At 36.5% G+C, this 21,503-nt stretch overlaps 1 protein-coding gene across 2 annotated transcripts in view; it reads right to left on the reverse strand.

Annotated features, from left to right (window-relative positions):
* Positions 1–595: 595 nt before the first annotated feature.
* LOC131074631 (putative pectate lyase 21) overlaps positions 596–21,503 on the reverse strand; it is a 79,434-nt gene continuing 58,526 nt past the window's right edge. The window contains exon 5 of one of the 2 annotated variants that reach the window (XM_058011283.2): positions 596–1,186. In XM_058011283.2, the coding sequence (XP_057867266.2) occupies positions 959–1,186 (228 nt within the window). In that variant the 3' untranslated portion in view covers positions 596–958. Of the gene's footprint in view, positions 1,187–1,230; positions 1,258–21,503 lie in introns of those variants that run through there. The other variant, XM_058011284.2, reaches the window with a different exon arrangement.

Raw genomic sequence — 21,503 nt, forward strand, 5'->3', positions numbered from 1 at the left:
ATAATGGAGACGTCCAACAATTGGGAGGAATGATAAAACAAAACCGTTGAGCCAATCACACATCGGCTCTTAGCCTTAAATTTAAACCTTCTATCTAATGTGCCAAACAAACCGTAATTATGATATCAGGATGGATAACGTGGATTGGAGCCAAAAAAAAAAAAAGCAAACTATACTCTACTGAGGATAAGAAGAGCGCCTATCATGTAGTTCTAGTGGGCACAATCCTAGGCTTTTATGTTCATGTTAAACTAGATAAAACTGAAAAAACTGAGCATTTTATGTCGTTCCTCATTTTTTGAGTATCTCGGTGAGATTCATTGAGTCTACCATCTTGACATTGAGTTTGAGTTTTAGTGATACAGTGCATTCAGTTCTGTTAACAAATAAGTTTGACACTGATGTTTCTTCATTGAACTATTTGCATTCATGCAAACATTGTACATGACAATGTTGAAGATATATACAAGTAATAAAATTCATCAGATCTATTTTAAGTTGTTGCTTAAATTCCTCTCAAAAAAAAACAAAGGTGTAAACTACCACAAAACTAAAAGGTTAAAGCTAAAATTACCTTAAAAGTGTACAGCCATCGAAGGAGGAGGAACATATTTCATTTGTTTTTGTTTAAGTAATTTACATTGAATTTATGTAATTCACATGCCACAATACTACATGTAATTCAGAGACTAATATTTTTGGGAAATGGACAAGGTCTTGTAAAAAATACATTGCATAACCCATTGCATATTATATTTACAAACACCCGTTATGGCAAGGCAAATTCTACACCACTTGTTAATATAAATATCTTATAGAAGATTTTTCTTTAGAATTAGGAAAAGAGAAAATGTGATTGTATGTTGTAAGATTTGCTTCATGGGTAAGGAAAAGTGTACATATAGCAATTTGCAATACTAGCCAGCGTGCAGAAGCTTGCAATTAACACTACCAGAAGTTAATGTATGATGCCTAAATCAAGTGGCCTCTGGATACTCTTCCAACCAGAACATAATTGAACCACTTCCCTTAAAGCAGTGTTAGCTGATTCCATTGTCCATGTTGGATAGAATTCATGTGCTTTGAATACCTTTTCTGGATCTTTTTGCTCAAGCTGGGCACCATTCAGAAATAAATCACCCTCAGAACGTAAGCAACCAGATGTTGGTTCCTCTTTATCTGCTGGCTGAACAAGAATTACCAAAGAAATGTCTTCATGAGAAAATTGGAGCATGTGGCAAAAAACTAAGGACACATCTGACACAAACATTATCAGTTAGCATAGACATAAACAAGAAATGTGATGAATGTTGTTCAAATTTGTCATTCAATCTTATATGATGGCAAATATGTCAAAGTAGCAAACTAAGTATACATTTTGTTTTTCTTAATCAAGAGCTGTTTAAAAAAAATTGTATAGATCCCAAAATTTAACATGACAACTATCCGACACTATATTTTGTTCAAGAACTAAATGCATGGATGTGAATTGCTCCCTTTTCATGTAAGATCTGGGGATGACACAAAAGTATCATTTTGAATTAGGTACATGCATCATCTATATGCTTCCAGATATTTGTATATGTTTGATGTGAATGTGTGTGTGTGTGTGTATCTATGCATGGATATGCGAGGACGTGTTGATGGGTGTTTTATGACCACACCAACACAGAATAAAAATGCCAAAGACACTTTATCCTCTCTTGAACAAAGACTCCTCGCGTGCTAAGATTGCAAAAAAAGTTCATTGAGGTGACTCCAAGGTTTCTACAGAATACATGCAACTTAATGTTGGATATGAGCTCTTTTGGCTGATGTATGCTGGAACTTCATCCTTGGATATTGCAGGATTGTGATGCTTCTTCCTTGAACGGACTCAAATGGAATTGAAAAAAAAAAGGACAAAAGGGAAAAGGATAAGAAGTTCTAATCTACTCCTAGGGACAATGAGGATAATGGATCATGCTCCAATGGACGAATTCCCAGTAACCAAGTCCTGCTTTCCATGCTCAGCAACAACTCCACGAGAACTAGTGCAATCTTCCAGGGATTATGCAAAGGGTTTTCATATCACAATGAACACCATCAAGACGAACAATGTACATTCCATGATACAAGTTAAGCATCCATATAAAAAAGGTTCAAGCTAACTTTACACTGCACGTAGAAATCATGTAAGTGCAAAAATTATGAACAATAGAAATTCATCAAACATTGTCACATTCTCCATTAACATCAATGCACTTCTAACAATTTGAGAAATTGGAAAAACACCATGCAACAAGTTGAAATAAACATAAATCCACCATATCTTCAATGAAATCAAATTTTATTTCTCCAAGTCTTACAACAATGTCTTCTCCTTCTCCTACTCTACTTCTACTCTAAGGAGCAAGAGCTGTCTATTTCTAATGAGCTATCTAATAATTTACAAATGAGAAGGCATGGGCCTTTTATAGAGATCCTTCCACAAATGAACGGCAAAGATTGACTTGAAATCAAGGGTCGAGATTACAAGATGGAACCCTAATTAGGGTTTTATTAACAATAGCTTTTGTGGCATAGAAAAGTGGGGCCAAGTCAACCAATGAGAAAATTACATTTGGGGACACTTGTCCTCTTTCGAATATAAACCAATAATAAAATATTATCAGCACCTTCTAGAAGCTCTCTTGGGTAAATCGGTTTCATTGAATCTAGTCACCTCGACTTGGAGACATTTAATTGGTCAGAGAAGGTGACAAAGCACCACCTCAACATGTTGGACGCTATGTGGATTTGGTAACTCATCGCGAAGAAGATTCCATTTTGACTGATTGTAATGGAGTATATTCCCAAAACGCATCATCTAGACCAAGGTTCTAACTCTAATGAACTCTTCTGAAATTATCCTTCCTGATCATTTTCTTCTTTCCACATGCTTGGCTTCGAGAATTCACCTTTTTGGAATGAATTGGACTCCCTTGCCAATGATCCTGTCATTCTTGAAGTCTTTCATACTTGAACTTTCTGACCTTTGATTTTGGATTTCCGGAGGAAATTCTTCCTTCTACATTTGTACTTGAACTTTGATCTTTGAGGTCTTGAACCTTGAATGCCTTGAATGGGATTGATGCCCCTTTTCGCCCTTTGACTTGCCAAATGCCATATTTTATCAAAGGCATTAAATTCCATGCCTCATGTCATTTCTCCACCGTGGGCGCATATGAGAGGGGAAGGATTATGAGTTTGGGCGCCAATTTTCATGATGAACTCTCTTTCCTAGAGTGCACATGGAATGAGTAGGAGGATTTTCTCCTTGCCTTAGTTAAACTTCCATGTCCTGAGTGCTTGAGCGCATTATTAGGCCTGGAGGAGGATTTCTTTCATACTTAGCCAAATTTGTTCATTCCATGCCATCTTGAGGCTAGGCACATATGGGACCTGGAGAAGGAAATTTCACTATATTTCCCATAGTGAAGTTTCTATCATTCCTATGTCTATAGAATCCTTGAGCACACTTGGAGAGGGAAATTTTTTCAATGCCTTAGCCAATTTCTTGAGTCTCCATATTTGAGGAATGCTTGGGCACACATCAAGCCTGAGGGAGGATTTTCTAAACACAGCCATTTTTGCCATTTCCAAGACTTGGGCAGGTTTTAGGCATGATAAAGGAATTTTTTTTCTTGTTGAAAATTCCTCGGAGGAGGAGAATTTGCACTCCTGGGTGCACTTTTGCTAGGGAGAAGGATTTTTGTCCTCGCAGAAAATTCCTCCTTGGAGTGGATTTTCCACTCTTGGGCACACTTTTGCTTGAGAAGAGGATTTTTGTCCTCACAGAAAATTCCTCCTCAGAGTGGATTTTCCACTCTTGGGCGCACTTTTGCTAGGGAAAAGGATTTTTGTCCTTGCGGAAAATTCCTCCTCGGAGTGGATTTTCCACTCTTGAGTGCACTTTTGCTACGGAGAAGGGTTTTTGTCATCGTGGAAAATTCCTCCTCAGAGTGGATTTTCCGCTCTTGGGCACACTTTTGGCCTGGAGGAGGATTTTTTCATTTCGCCAAATTCCTCCTTTGATGAGAATTTGCACCCTTGGGTGCACTTTTGGCCTGGAGGAGGATTTTTTCTTCTGCACTTATTCCTTTGACGTTCTACATTTCATCTTTGTTCTACTGGACTTGAATTTGGATACTTGCTCCACTTACAGTCAATTCTCACATGTTGCTAAAAATAGAAAGTTTTGTCCAAATGTGAAATCACGCCAATCAGGGCCATAATGAAACTTACTAAAAATAGACATTGCTAAAAATAGAAAGTTCCTAAAAAATGCTCAAATTTCACTAGTGGCTTCCTTGAAAGATTTTCTTTCTATACTTAGCCTCAGAGTTCACTGTGCTCAAGGTTACAGACTTCTTTTTACGTTTGAAGGATAAAAACCCTAAAATAGACAATATATGCTTCTAGACTTGGCCAAAATTTTGGCTGATTCTCTTTCATTTCCTCATATCAGTTCTCAAGGTTATGTTGACACTTAGCCAAATGTCCATCATTCCATTCCTCTGACTATGCATTCTTTGTTCTATTATTGCAATCTCTTCCGTGGACAATGATATCGCCCACTCAACGATGTCCTCCTCTCAGCATCCAAAGTCTTGCTCCCCGTAATGTACCTAAAGAAAGACAAGGAAACGTTGTGAAGTACAAGTATCAATCAAGTTCATAGTTAGCAAAATGCAAAGTTTGAAGGATAAAGCAATAAGAACAATGCATTTCTTAATACATTAGAACCCTAATTCTTGACTTGATGACAATATTAAGACTGTAACCTATCTACGTTGTATATTCCTTAAGAGTCCAATCCCTACTTAGTCATTTCATTACTTCCAAAGACTAGAATCCAGATCAACAAGACCTTATAACTCATTCCTTAGGGTCGGGAGACGACACAGACTGCAAAAGACTTGTTTTATTCCATAGATGGACTACTCGCCGAGTTTTTGAGCCTAGCGAGTAGTTACCACTTCTACTCGCCAGAAAACTCGCCGAGTTTTTGGCAAAAACTCAGCGAGTCCGAGTTAAAAACTCGGCCGCCTGGGTCTCTTAGCCGAAAACGACAAAACAGTAATGCATTTTTTGTTTTTTGATTGTGTTTTGGGTTGAGAAGGGGGAAGTGGACTTGTAGTGAGTTGCAAGGTCATTTGGAGTGATTTTTGAGTGATTCCAAGTGGATTTGAAGGGGATTTGAAGGGAAAATCAGATTCCCAGGTAAGTTTTTGCATTTTTTTTCTATGCTTTTTTAAAACAATTTGTTTATTTTTTGTTGCATTTAGATGGATTAGAAATGATTCCTAGGTAATCTAAATCATTTCTAAGTTATTTGCACAAAATTTAACACTAGATTTGACAAGTTTTGTTGAATTTTCACAATTTTTTTGAAGAATCTAGTATTCAAAAAAAAATTCAAACCCTACTTTTTTTGAAAAAAAACTTTGAATGATGTCTAAATTTATTTAAACTAATGTAGATAGTTTGCTAAATTGTTTAACTAAAATGTTAATTTTTTTTTCACTTTGTATGTGTAGGTTAAGTAAGCATTAATCATGGCAAGGGAGCAATGGCCACTAGATCCATGCTCATCTGGATATATAGGCACCCGTCCTAGAGGTGCTAGAGATGGGGCATGGAGGTATGCCTATGAGGGACCCGATCCTGGGTCAGTTATATGCATAAAATGTGAAAAAATACTTCATGGGGGCATCAATCGCCTCAAATACCACCTTGCAGGAATAGATAGGCATGATGCTAGAGCATACCCTGGGACCAATGAAGAAATAAAAAGACAAATGAATGCCCTACTTGCAGCTGGGGAAGAGAAGAAATTGCAAAAGGAGAGGGCAAAGCTAGCCATGAGATCAGCCATAGCTGAATCTCAAGGTGTTTCTATTGACCTTGAAAAGGAACAAGAAGCACTTGAGGGCATAGTGGGCTCTCGTCGTGGCCCACGTATCCGCAAACCCACCATCACCTCGCCCGTTGCTTTTGCTTCCTCTAGTAGAGTACCTGGCACTGTTCCACTTCCATCACCACAAGCAAGGTCCATAGGTGATTATTTTGTGCCCAGGAACACACCTAGAGCACAACCATCATTAGAGGCCACTGGATGGAATAAGGAGGTACATGAGAAAACTGACATTGCAGTAGCTGATTTTTGGTACTTCAACAACATTGCATTCAATGTGGCGGAGAATGCTTATTGGCTGAATTTGGTGACTGCTATGACAGTTTCAGGAAAGGGGTACAAGGCCCCTTCTCGCAAGGATTTGAATGGGAGGTTAGTAAATTACTACATAGTCCACTTGATTTCATTTTTAATTATTTTTTAGATTTCTTGTTTATTAAATCAAAATTGTGTAGTAAGACCTAATTTCACTTTGCACTTACAGGTTGCTCACAATGGCAATTGGTAGGGCAAGAGAAGTGATGGAGGATCAAAAAATTGAATGGGCAAATTATGGCTGCACCATTCTTTCTGATGGGAGGACAGATGGCAAGAACCGCACCATCATCAATTTTTTGGTTGCTTGCAAGGAGAATGTAGTATTCTTGAAATCTGTTGATGCCTCCAACAAGGTGAAAAATGCAGAAACATTGGCTGGAATGTTGGAGCATGTCGTCATGGAGGTGGGGGTAGAGAATGTGGTGCCAATCATCACAGATAATGCAGCAGCATATGTGTCAGCAAGTAGAATCCTTTTAAATTATCACCTTTAGGCATTAGCAATATTTTCATTTTTTGTGGCTTTGTTTTACTTGGTTGCATATTTCTTAAGAATAAATTCTTCTTTTGCAGGAAGAATCCTCCAAGAGAGGCACCCCACTCTTTTTTGGACACCTCGTGCAACACATGTCCTTGACCTTCTCTTGGAGGACATAGGAAAACTTGAGTGGGTGACTTCAGTTGTGGAAGATGCGAGGATCACCAAATATATTTACAATCACCCATGGGTCCTACATTTGATGAGACAGCACACCCAAGGGAAAGATTTGGTGAGAGCTGGTGTCACAAGGTTTGCAACGATTTTCTTGACGTTGCAAAGCCTTCTTACTGTATTGACTTCTTTGAAACAAATGTTTGTGAGTGGAGAATGGCTTAACTCACCTTATTCAAAGAAGCCTGAAGAAGAGGTTGTCGCATGCACAGTCTTCGACAGCCAATTTGCACAAAGGGCTGCAGAGATTGTGAAGGTTGTTACTTTAAAACTTTAATTTTTAAATTTTAGTTATTCTTGATTCATGTCTCTCATTACTAATTTGTAACTTCATTATTTAAATTTTAATCTTTTTGTAATTTGTATTTTTCAATTGTAGGTGTCAGAGCCCTTGGTTCGAGTTCTTCGCTTGGTGGATGGGGATAAAACCCCAATGGGATATCTTTATGAGGCCATGGATAGGGCCAAGGAGTCTATCAAAAATTACAAGGGGGATAGGCTCAAATTTGATCCCGTTTGGGAAATTGTTGATAGGAGGTGGAACAATCAGCTCCACCAACCCATTCATGCAACAGGGTACTTCCTCAACCCTCGTTTTAGGTTTGGAGGTTCTAACTCAGATTCGAATGGAGAAGTCATGGAGGACCTCAGTACATGCATTGAGAGGATGGTACCTGATGTTGAGGAGAGAGACCTCATTGTGAGTGAGCTCCAAAATTATGAGGGAGGAAGGGGTAAGCTATTCTCTTTAGAGCTGGCTAGGAGAGGAAGAACCACTCAAACCCCAGGTATAACATTTGCCATTTGGATTTTGGGATCTAAAGACTAAAATGATTGATAAATTATGTTTTCTCTTTTCTCTTTGCTTTCTAACTTTTCCATTTTATTTATTTTGCAGATGCTTGGTGGCAAAATTGGGGTGGAAACACCCCACATCTCAAGAAATTTGCCCTCAGAGTCTTATGTCAGCCTTGTAGTTCATCCAATTGTGAGCGCAATTGGAGCTTGTTTGAAGCAATCCACACGAAGAAGAGGAGCAAGTTAGCGCAGAAACAGCTCAATGACCTTGTCTACGTGCAATATAATCTTCGATTGCGCGTAAAGAAGGTAGAGGAACTACAAGGTGGTCCAATTGACTTGGATGATATAGATCCTTAACAGTGATTGGACATCACAGGAGCAGCCTCCATTGTTTTCCGACACTGACATCATTGATTTGGAGAGGCAGGCTATGGAGGAGGGGGGTGGATTTGGTTTCAGGCTGGATGACATTGAGGAGGATGAGGATGAGGATTCATTGCCAATGCCAAAGGCAGATGGAGACATAGCTTCATCCAGGATGGAGGATGAGTCTCAATCAGCCATACCGAGCGAGGAGGCACAGTCACGCCCAGTCCCACAGCAGACTTATACGACTAGACAGTCTAGACCCTCTAGTTCTACCTCTCCCCATGTTTTTGCTAGAGCTGGGAAGAGGAAGTTGTAATTGTAATTTTTAATGATGTATTTACTTTTGTTTTTACAAAAACTATTTAGTAATTTACTATTTTGCTTCCAGGCTTCCAGCCATCAGCATTCCTCATGAGGATGTGATTTTGTAGACACTTTGCATTTAAATATCTCTAGAATCAGCTTGTTTCTTTTGTGTTATCATTTATTGACTCATTGGATGCATCTTCTCATTAAATTTTGCAAAAAAAATGCATTTTTTACTAAGTTTAAGCGTGTTTTTAAGTTGCCGAGTTTTTCGCCGAGTTTTTCTCGAGTTTTTGCCGAGTTTTTTTCCCAGGGGCTTGGCGAGTCGAGCCGAGTCGCGAGTAGTTCGATTATGGTTTATTCAATGAAAAGGGGGGGTCCCCATTTGCAATGGGGTGATGTGTGAAAACGTCACAACAGGACGGGCATCAATCAGTTGACACATAGTCAACATATGAAATTACTTCATGTATTCTTAAAGCTCATTTGTTTATATCAAAAAGACATTTAACTCGAAGTCTAGACAAATGGATGGTAAGGACTGTAACTTTATAATATAGATAGGTGGATTGCCAAGACAGACTCTAGATTGGATGCTATCATATGTATCTATATCTGACACCATGTACATCTATGTGTGAGTGTGTATTGCAGAGACCTAATCAATTGATTATGTCAGAAACAAATGCTAGAAAACGCTGAAAAAAAAAATTGTTGGGATGATAAACACCCCTGTACACTTTGCAGCCATAGGCATTGTGTGCCTAAATCATTGACCTTCATCAGCTTAGAGAAAAGGTCTAAGAGGTATCCATTCCACCCAACTTACCCAAAAGTCAAACCCAACCTCATGCCTTATGATGTCAGGGCTTGGCAAACTGCAAGACTCGGATCCCTGGTGGGTTCTTTGTGAGCTAAGCATTCTCACTAGTAGAGCAATAGCCACTTGACAATATCTAGGAAAAGCTTCACTGCCAATATATATTTAAATGGTTATTGTCCAAGATCCCCCACCCTTATTAAATGATGAAAAAGGAAAGTGAAAATTGGCAACCTAAAAATGGAAATCTCCCATGACATCAAATCAACTTAGGGTATTAATCACAGGATTCTTGTCATTAATAAATTGCCCCAATTCTCAAGTACTCCTCATGGCAATGATAGTCAAACCTGACAAGGATTCACTTTCTGAAATATTGTAAGCAGTGTATCAAAGCTCCATGGTTAGCACAAGCAAGTAGGAAGTTGGCAAGGGTTCATGAGTCTAGCATTCAACCTTAAGTGCAAATATTGAAATTAATCTAGTTTTATTCTTATTATAAATTTGCCAATACTTACGCTCAAACAACCAACAATGTAGCATAAATATATTAAGATACCAATGATTTTTTTGTTTAGATCAGCCTACCACTAAGGGGCTTTCTTGCATTACTTTCTGTGTTCTTGTAAATGCACAAAAGCTTTTAAGAGCTATTGAAACACAATACACAAGAAATAACATTTACAATCAATTAGGTCATTGTTCTACTTCTTACACTAACGGTTGTGTTATTAATTATAATAAAGAGAAGGATATTAAAATATATATATTAATGTCTGTGAATGACCAAAAAGGTTCAAAGACATTGAATGTATAGCAAGTACAATAGTGATAGACTAGGGCACAACTAGGGCAATAGGTGCCCTAGACATTAAGCAAAAAGAGGGTGAGAATAGCAGAAACACAAGAGTTTACATAAAAAGAGTTACCCCCTAACTAGTACAGTTATAAATAGAAAAGTGGAAAGAACCTTGCAAAGTAGTATAAATAATGGTAGACCACCCACACACTGAACCAAAACCCTCAACCATCAATGTTCAGCGACCTATTGGAGGAGCATCCAATGTTATCATCTATCAATAGAGGAATACCAATGACATGTTTGAGAATGCCCGTTGGAATAAGTCTAGAGATAAGGGTGTTGGACTAGGCAATCCTAGGAGTCCACCAATTCCACATATGACCTCTTTAACATTTGAAGCCAACGAATTGTTTATAGTATGAGAGTAATTGGTGATGTGAACTTTCCCCCAAGATGTGGGCTCTGAAAGAGGGGTGTGAGAGGGACCTCAACGATGAGAAGAGATAGAGCCACAACCATCAAAGTGAGAGACATGATGTTAAGGAGCTTACACCACATTAGATGACAAAAATAAGTAATACATCACCAATTTGTCCCCATGTGATGACAATCAATAGCACCAACATAGATTAAAAACACCATGGGAAACTCATCAATGCATAAGTACTCACATTACACACCGACAAGTTACTATCATTTCCAAAGGGTGCTTAGCACCTCTAAAATTTGTGGCATTCTGAAAGAAATATGTAATAAATCTATACATATGGGACCACCATGGAGAGATCTATGCTTGAACCTAGTAACCTCAAGAAATATAAGGGTCAACACCTCTGATCAAGGTGACAAAAGAAAGAAGAAGAAAACCACCAAAATCTCTATCTAAACAACAACGCCTCCCACAGATTTCATAATAGACCAGACTAGAAAATCAAATGCTTCTAAAACTCGCCCTAGAGAGAACAAAAGCAGCAAAATCTTTCAATCTAAAAAATATAGCAATCCATTTTAACATGAAGCTAAAGGGAGCGAACCACCAACAAACCATAATAGAGAATCCTCAAACCATGAGGCCAAATATGGCAAAGATAGGTGGTACCATCAACAACCTGTGTAAGATTTGGCTATGTGTCATGTCCCCTCCTTGATCGTTATATATAGCATAAATGAAACAATTATTATTATTAATTAATATAATATTTATCAATGAATGATTATTTGAAATTATTAAATATTTATTTTTTAATTAATATTTATTTATCAATAATAATATTCTTGACATGCTTAAATTAATATTATATTACATAAATTATAAACAAATATTACAATCTGTCATGCCCCTATATTGACAGTAATTTATATTTGAATATATTTACCCATTACTTGTGAGTAATTCTACATTCAAATTAAAGATATGAATAAACCCTGTAATCAATATATAAATATATCAGATAATAAAAGTCTATCATTATATTACTTGAAACCTTTAAATATTAATATTTTTATATATATTAATTAATATAAAATGGCAAGTTATATCTCTTAGTAACTAGCCCAAGTCGCTGGCTGTAATGAAGCGATTCCCTTTAATGTATGCTACTACCCAAAAGGTGCGATCTTATCCCCAGCAGTTAGTTTGGAAGGTCAAAAGGGAACATTACATAACAAGATACGTATATGCAAAGAATGACATTGTTTATGACAGCGATTTATATATGTGTGGATTAATGAGTATTAATGCAAATATCCTTGGTAAAATCGACGCTTTCCTTTAATGTAATACAAAACAGTTATTCGTTAAGAATGTCAAATAAGTCATGAAGGGTCATCACTTTTAGAAGGGAGATGTTCGTGGAAGAGACACACCCTTCCATTCGATGAAAGGGATATATCAGCAGCAAACTGACCATCAAGTAAGGGGATTCTTTATAACCAAAAAAAACTGCCACTCCACAAAAGGCATCGATCAAGGGGAAAAAAGGGAACATATATTATATGGCAGCCATCGATCAGATCAGATCAGAACTGTTATTAAGTTGGCAGTAACATCCTTGTCCTTAGTGGTATGCATAGGGATGTGCTTAGTATGTATGCTTAATGTAGAGGGCCGCCGATGCTCCTATGTAGAATTTAATAATATTATGAATATTAATAATGATATAATAATTATAAATTATAAATTATTTTTATACTATCTGGTAACTGCTCTGCAGTAATATATATTAATAATATCTGAAAATAGATAAAAGTATATATATATATATATATATATATATATATATATATATATATATATATATATATATATATATATATATATATATAGAGAGAGAGAGAGAGAGAGAGAGAGAGAGAGAATTCTTTGATCAGACAAATAAATATTAGAATATAAATCAGAAGAATTCTTAAGTTAATATCAGATAGAAGAATATGTTTTTCTGTTACGACTATCAGTATTTAAGAAGTTGGGAAAGGAGATGTTTTTCAAGTAGGGAGTATTACAATTGGTTTGACACTTGCATTAAGAACTATGGATGTTAGATGAACAATTTATTTATTAATAGTTAATTGATTGAGCTATGGAATATCACTGTTTTGATTCATGTTAAGGTGGAGTTGTCTCCTAATATATTTAGTCTGAGTCATAAGTATATTGAAATAGATTAATTATGGTTAAAACATGCCTAAACCTAGTAGGGGACATTACAAGTGGTATCAGAGCATGTTCCTGCTCACCTGGGAGAAAAAGGCTGCCAGCTGGGATTAAAGGAGAAGCAAGCAGTGACAGGTACGTATGGGGGGTAATTTTCTGAGTTACTATTAAATATAACAGCAGTAATTTATATATATTAAAATAGTATTTGTATGTCATTAAACTTCTGTGTACAATCATAATTAAATTAGTGACATCAATACAATATAATATTGGATGGGCAAATAACATACAATTATTCAAACAGTCTTAAGGCTACATTACTGCTAGGCACTATGCATATATATATATATATATATATATATATATATATCTGTTAATAAATCCAGAAATGAATTAGAAAATCAAATTCAGTCTGCACAAATTGTTATAAATTTATAATACTGTGAATTCATACAATGCTAATAATATAAGGATTAGCACAGTGATTGACAAATAATGATTAATGTGGATATAAAGCAGAACTAACAGAAAGCATTGAATATAAATCAAGGAGAACTGCTGATAAGGGCACCCTATAAATATAATATAATTCACGGAGAACTGCTGATAAGGGCACCCATGATCTAGAGGCCTAATGGAAAGCACAAAAACAAGAGAGAATCAATATGAATCAATATGACAAGAATAAACTGTATTCCTATCAAGAATGCAATAGAATTGATCAAATGGAATGATAGTACATAGGAGACCCCTCAGTTAAATAGGCCAAGGTGTAACATAGGAAGGTATAAGATTATGACAAGTGTCTTAATCTTACGACATGATACATAAAGTGATAACTTATCACCCACCTAAGGTGGGAAAGTGATAGTGTGATATGTCCACTACAGGTGGATCACCCTCCTAAGGTGAAAAAGTGATGACATGATAAAACCACTATAGGTGGAAGTTCCACAGAAGGTGGAATTTGATAACATGACAAGTCCACTCAAGGTGGAAATGTCCTATCTGGTCCCTAATTAAACTTAAGTAATGTGTAATTAGGACCTAGGTGAAGAACATACAAAGTACAACACATTAATTACACCAAAACCTGGAAGAAATGCTCATTGTAGAAAGCTAGTTTCAGGCTAAGAGAATTTAGAGGTAAGGTCCAAGTAACTTGGATGTACTAAGAGTAGATTGCCTATCAGAGAGATCTATTAAGCACCTATTTCCCTGGTAGACAGTGATGGCCAGCACCTAAGGAGTATCTTATAGGAGGAAGTTGTAATAGACGTTAGAGAACCAACAATGCTGACATCAAAGAGGAGCCAAAGAGTCAATCTCTTGTATCTCCCATATGTCAAAGTAGAATCACCTATTGATCTCAACCTGTGAATAAATCAAGTGAACCTAGAGATACTCTCAAAGGTGAAAAGGTAGTGCAGCAAACTCAGCCTAGGCAATGTACTAAGAACTCCTCCATCTGAAACATAATCATCTAAGTTGTTGGCAGCTAATAATGCTCTTCCTATATTTTACACACTATTTTACACAATCCTTAGTTAACTTGCATTATTGTCAAGCAGTTTGAATTTGTGTGAGCAATTAACTTAGTGATAACTATATTACACACAAAGTGTGTCGTGATTTATGCTAAAGTTAGTTAACATGTGAGTCATCAAGTTCCTAGGTAAAGCACTATAAGACCCTATGATTATAATGACCAAATGGACCTATGTTTAGTAGAAAGAAGCTTTGAGAATTGTATAGAGATGCTTTGAGATTATGTTTGCCAAACCTAACTCGCCACCATTGTGCATGAATCCCCAATTGTGGGCACGTGTTGTTCGTGTTGATGGGGTAGGTGGCATGATATTATTGTTTGCGAGGAAATAATAGGTGTAATGGCGAAGAATTGGTTGGACTGCTCTCTTCTCTAGGAAGAAGTACCCTATAAATGACAGGAATGTTGATTGTGGTTTACTGACAATTCTGCAGGTATTTGTCATTTGTTAAGTGTAGACTTCCTGCCAATGTTCATTGAGATTTTATCCAACAGATTCAAGGAGAGCATCCAAGTGGGCAATCTCTTGCTCAAATATCTCATTTAAATGGCTATTTCAATTGCTTGTAATAACTCATTTTCCTATTTGATTTGTTCTAATGTTTGAGCTTGTTCCTCTCCAATGGTTGTGAGAATTGGTAAATTTGCCCTCAACTCCCTCAAGGTAATTTCTTGTTACTTCTCAAAGTTAATTACAGTTCATTGATTATGGTGGATGTTTATGAAGATATTGTGATGAATTCCTTGGTTCATACTTTTTGTAGTTTACTGATTGTAAGCTATAGTGTAAAGTTAGCCTGAACCTAATCATTGTGCTATGTTTGATTGTGGATACTTGTTCAAGTTGCGCCAACATTGGGTATTTAAGTGATGTATTTACAATATGAAAATCTTCCATTTCCATAGAAGATTGCATCAAGTTTGTGTAGTTGTTGTCATGGTGAAGCAAAGCTTTTTGAGGGAATTAATCTAATTTTCATCCATCGTTATCATTGTTCCTAGGATTATATTAGATTTCTAAACCCTTTGCCTCTGTTACCTTTATTTTTCCAAGCAAATAGTATAGATTCAATGTTCAGGCAAAACGTAAGTCCCCTTGTGATTCCAGCAAAATCACATCAATTCACTGAGTCTGTCAACAGCATTTAAGTCGCATAGTTTGCATTGTAAACCTTGGAGTCATCTCATTTGATCATGCTGTATAGCATATGAGGTCTCTTTGTTCGAGAGAGGATAGAATACCTTAGTATTTTATTCTATGTTCGAGGCGCATATAAAACACATCAACATGTACTGAACAATCAGAAATCTTAATCAATCCCAATCCAAGAAATGTCGTAAGATTGTCAATAAAATTTACCAACATAGATAAAATAAAAAAATAAACAAAAGAAATATCGCTGATTACAATCTATCAATGAGAACAATGTCCTTTTTAAATTGCAAGATATGGAAATTAAAACCTCATCACTTTTATATGCAGTATCTACCAAATGAAACTAAAAGAAACTAGCAAAGGAAGATGGGAAGAAATCTTGTATAAAATATTAGGCAATAGAGATAAACTAGTCAAACATAATAGTTACACAAAGATTGACTCAATAAAACAAAAGGTTACATGAGATTCAAACAACTTAACCATTGACAAATACATACAAAATTCACCATGATTTGGAAAGACTGATGTGAATAGAAATGAGTGTCAAATGGAGACAAAGTAAGAATACTTGATTCAAGTGGCGAATAAACACAAAGGCCTCTCCCACACCGATTGCCTCCAACTGCAATATCCTTCATTTCCCTTGTTTCACTAACAGATTCAAGCAGCAGCAGCGGCCCCTTAACGAGTCAAGAGGCACTCCACTACAGCCCTGCTCCAAAACTTTGAGCAAGGTGGATAAGCAAGACTGGGTTTCCTCGAGAACCTATTGGAATAGTTGTGCCATACACCATGCAATTCCAATATTTGAAATTAATTATTTATCATTTGGGAGCCCATACGGAAAAAGGTGTCTTATTGTGACATGAATAATGGTGTATAAGAGAATATATTGTCATGAAAAATGCGTACAAGCATCTATGACAAAGACAGTGGTGTAAACGATAATAGGATGTGTAAAAACATGATTTTGTTGGAGTTACATTGTTGACTGGTAATCTTTGACCACCTTTATGGCGCATCATAGCATCTTTTGAGAGAGATTTGAAAAATAATTGAATGATTTATTTATGAATAAACAACGTATATAAAGAGAATTACAAGACGGTGTTCTAAAAAACAAAAACCGTTAAACTAAAGCTTCAGCACGAAGCTAAAAAAGCTAAAATGCTTAAATCAGCTAAAAAGCCAACTACACCTTCTAAAAAAAAGCAAAAGTTACACTAAACGAACTAAAAAAGCCATCTAAGTTGGCAATTAAGATGACCATTATAGAATAGATATAATATTATTTTAATACCCTCCCTAATGGTCATCATACTCAATACCCTACAGAAGACATTGTAGGTCTTTTGATCACAAATGCACAAATGCAAAGAACACTTTGCTGTTACGGAGACCCTCCCAAGATCTACAGAATGTTAATGACCAAGCATACCAAAGGCTGCCCACCCTGATGTAATTATCACACGCAAATTATAGAACTTTCACATGCAAATTACAAAAGCGAAAAAAACCTGAGACCACAATTTTGAGGAAAAATCGGCAAACCCTCCAAAGAGCAACAAACACGATTTTAGCAAAAACCTCAAAAACTTTTGCAGAAGAGTACTGAGCACTGTTTGCTCCAACAACTCCAAAACAGATTGCAAGATACCACTATTGCAGATGTTCGCCCCAGCAACTCCAGGTGTAACCCAAAACTGACTACAACAAACCAAGAACCCTCCAAAAGAAAAGTCGCGATTTTTTAGGTGAAAATTGAAAAACCAATAAATCTAACGTTACAAATTGGCAAAAACGGTAAAACCCAAATAACCAAAATCCCACATAAACTTCACGAATTACAAATAATTTTTGAGGAAAAATCGAAAAAACCAACAAACAATTTTTCAGGAAAAAATCATGAAAACCCTCATACAATTTTTTTAGGAAAAAATCGTGAAAACCTACAAACAATTTTTGAGGAAAAAATTGTGAAAACCCACAAACAATTTTTGCCTCAAAAATCGTGAAAACTCGAATAATTTTTGAGGAAATAATTATTAAAACCACCCCATGATTTTTATGGCAAAAAAACCTAGAAAACCCAGAAAAATAAATTTTTTTCGAAGGGACAAAAATTATAAAACCCAAAAATACAATTTGTAGCCTCAAGTCGGATCTGTAAAGGCACAAAAAATCGTGCCCTAGCTGCAGAATATTCTGGGCATGGAACCCAAAAAAGAGACAAATCGCGGGTCATGCAATCGATAGAAAATTGCTAGCGTGTGAAGGAAAAACAAAAAAGAAATCCGTAGAAATAGGAACCCACGCAAAGAGAAACGTGAAAGAAAAAAAGAAATCTTGTCGTTGTCATTGTCGCCGCCGTGAAAACTACCATTGCTAAAATCATGAGATGTGCAGAACCAACATGGGGGAAATAAAGGGTCGTCACACGTCGCGATTCCAAAAGCATGTGTCCCGTGGGACCAAAAAAAAAACTATTCGTTGCAAAACACACGAAAATCGTGTGCCGCTCCCAAAAAACTCCGACATAGTTTGCAAAAGAAAAGGTGGCAAAAAAAAACATAGCGCACAAACAAAAAAAAAACTTCTGCCACAAAAAGAAGGGCATGCACATCATGGAAAATGCTTGCGGAATGTCACGAGCTGCTGTGCACATGAAAAAGCACGCGATGCTTGTTGAAATAGGCCCACAAAAAAGCAAAACTAAAGCCTCTATTTTCAAAAAAACGAACCCAGAGAAAGAACTTCGAATTATAGCTTATGAAAAAGCCCATGAAATTTGCAAAACCCTAGATAAACTCCAACAAAAATTTTTGGAAAAAACTCCAGGTAAGGAGGCTACGAAACTTTGAAAAACCCCATCAACCCGCTCTGATACCATGAAAAATAATTGAATGATTTATTTACAAATATACAACGTATATAAAGAGAATTACAAAACGGTGTTCTAAAATGAACCAACCGTTAAACTAAAGCTTCAACAAGAAACTAAAAAGCTAACTATGCCTTCTAATAAAAGAAGCAGTAGTTACACTAAACGAACTAAAAAGGCCAACTAAGTCGACAACTAAGATGACCATTATAGAATAGATATAATATTATTTTAATAAGATTATGGAGCCAAAATGGAGTGCCCAATTTGATGAGTGGATTATGACAAAGTTATTGAGCATTATGACAATTTAAGGCCATCTACTACTATTAGCATGTTGACTCATCATAGAAGGAGAATTGCAATTTGGGCGCCATATTTCGGTCATGGCTTTGACCTATATTTTGTGGCTTACCATTTATGGGTTCTTGTATTGGATCTCCTTTATATTGGGTGCTTGAATTTGAGCCAAGTATGGGTTGTGTGATTGATTTGCAAGTACTATTATACCACTTGAATTGCTCCAAAATCCAATTGTTGGTGATGCTCCTATAAATGCATTGCCTAAGATTTGTATGTCACCTCATAGTTGCCGAATAATACAGTTGGTTTTGTTTGGAGTGTGGTACTTTTCTCTAGTATAATCTCTTTGTGTATTCTTATCTATAACTGTAAGATAGTTTGTTTTTTGCACATACCTCTCTTCAAAGATTAATGTCAAAAAAGCATATTTTGCACCATTGATTCCATTTGTTTTGTATTAGAACTTGATCACCTCAAATTCTAGGTGTTAGGAATAGGGATTTTGGTACAAATCTTGGATTAAGCATAAGCTTGTGCGAAAAGAAATCTTGTAGGAAAAATAGCAAGCACATCAAGGATAGAGATTGAGAGATTCACAAACATTAACATCAAGTTGTGGAGGCTCTAGATGGATGATATGGGCCATATATGGAGATTTATAGGTTGTTGATTCTAAATCCAAAAGCACTACAATAAAACAAGATTACGACATATTGGACAAAAAAGTGAAGGGACTTTGTTAATAGTAGATTTGATGTTGTTAAATGTATATGCAGCCACCACGAGGACCTTTCAAGGAAGTTGGGAAACATGTGTCAAGCTAAATCCCTAATTTATAAACTTTTCCTAAGAAAAAAGATTTATACACTCATGATGAAGGATGGTGGTTTTGTAGCCGAGCACACAAACGCATGCAATATGATCATGACCTAGTTGCACTCTATTTGAGTGAGAATGGAGGAGAATAATTGCATGACATTGCTTTGTTCTTTACTAGACTCATGATATCACCTTATGATGGCCATCAAGAGCATTACCTCTATTGATGCCTTGCAAAAAATTTTAAGGTTTTTATGTCCATTAGGGAAAAACAATTGCCAAGTCCTAAAAGCCCTAAACCCCTACGCTCTAAAAGAAACTTGCTACAAATTCTATTTTGTCGTTGACTTACCGATATTTAAGTCATGACTTCTACTTACGTCATAAAAATATCTTACCTCTCTCTCTAGCATATTACCTTTTAACTAGATGTTATATTTCAAATGTCCCTAAGTTCCGACTTTATAAAGTTAAGTGAAAATTTTCCCCACATGCTAATTAAAGTCTTTAAGTTACCCCGCTCCCCGCAAGCCCGCAAGGGGCTAAATGCTTCCTATCTTAAGCATTGCAAGTTGGTGGAGAAACCTTTTAGAGCCCTCATGCTAAACCTTTTTATGCTTTACCTCCTTGCGGGGGCTATCTTGTCTTCCCATTTAAGTGTTGTGGACTTGCAAGAGAAGTTAGCATATGTCTTCCCTAAGACCTTTCTAGACGCTTGTTCTTTGTTTAACCTTTGAACAATCAAGATCTTTCTACACAAAGATGAACAGTTCCCGTAGGACTAGAGTAATGGACCCAGATCAACTCAACGGAGCAACAAGAGTGTGACACTTGTCACTCATCCATGGATCCCGCCTTAAAGATAAATTTATTAAAAAACGTTAGATCTGACGGCTCTCAATTGTTAATCTCATGATCTAACAATTCCAGCTAGCCCACAATAGTATAAATAGTCAAAATTTGTCAATCGTAGAATCACAGAAAGCAAACACATGGCGGTGGAGCCTGCAAACTTGCTTGGCTCTATAAATAATGATGTCAACGACTCAAATTAAGTGATCTTAGATTTAGGAGAGTGCCACGTAGCAAAGGGCCCACAAACGCATTCAAACTATTAAAGAGGACTCAATAGTGCAAATTAAAAGGATTTAGATCTAATGGTTCCCCGCACCCCTACAGATGAAGGATGGTGGGTCAAAAAGAGCCTTGTGTAATTGCGGGATTGACCAAAGTTTGTGACATGACTATCCGATGTAGAAAGGTAAAGCTGATATGGCTCGCTTCTATTGGGCTGGCCATTTTTCAAATTTGGTCAGCAATTGTCAAACAAATCTAGTCTGTTTGATGATCAAGACCAACAACTAATATTTAAACTTTTAAAAAATGGCTATTCACTGGATTGTAGGCTCGCGCGAGTGAAGAGTAATGGCGGAAATGATAGGTCTCGACCAAATTGTCCACACAATTTTGCCAATAAATGCAGATTTTAGTTGGTTGGCTCCTCACTTATGCATTGTGTCAAGAATTGAAGTGTTCTCAAAGCCAAAAAGCAATTTCTTGCAATGAGCTAGGGTTTTCCAATTGCGATCACGAGTGCTAAAATCTCTAATCTTGATCTAAATTTTAATCTCCCAGAATTATAAGCTTGCTTGAGCTGAATTTTAAGGTGTTGTAGTACTTGAATTTTACAAAAAAAAAACCATAGAATCCCGGTTTACAAAAACCCTAGATTCCCAAAATAAATCAGTCAAGCCAAGCAAAATCCTTCACTACAAAAGGCCCACTTTACCAAGACATGCTTGACTTTCTCCCCGAGTCATCAATCAAGTCAGTCCATGTACAAGGAGCAGACCCACATTTAGGAAAATTTGAAGACAAAGTGCAGAAAATGCAAGGAGTGAGACATAACTTACACTAGTTGGAAGCTATTTCTGCATTGGTATAGGAAGAGACAGAAGTTGATGCCTATGTCAAATGTACGCACATATGATTTGGGAGAGCTTATTGTCCCAAATATCTTTGTCGATGTGGATTTTATTAAGGCAATTGCAAGAGCCTATGATCCAAATG

The sequence above is a fragment of the Cryptomeria japonica genome, chromosome 1, assembly GCF_030272615.1.
Source record: "Cryptomeria japonica chromosome 1, Sugi_1.0, whole genome shotgun sequence".
Taxonomy (NCBI): Eukaryota; Viridiplantae; Streptophyta; class Pinopsida; order Cupressales; family Cupressaceae; genus Cryptomeria; species Cryptomeria japonica.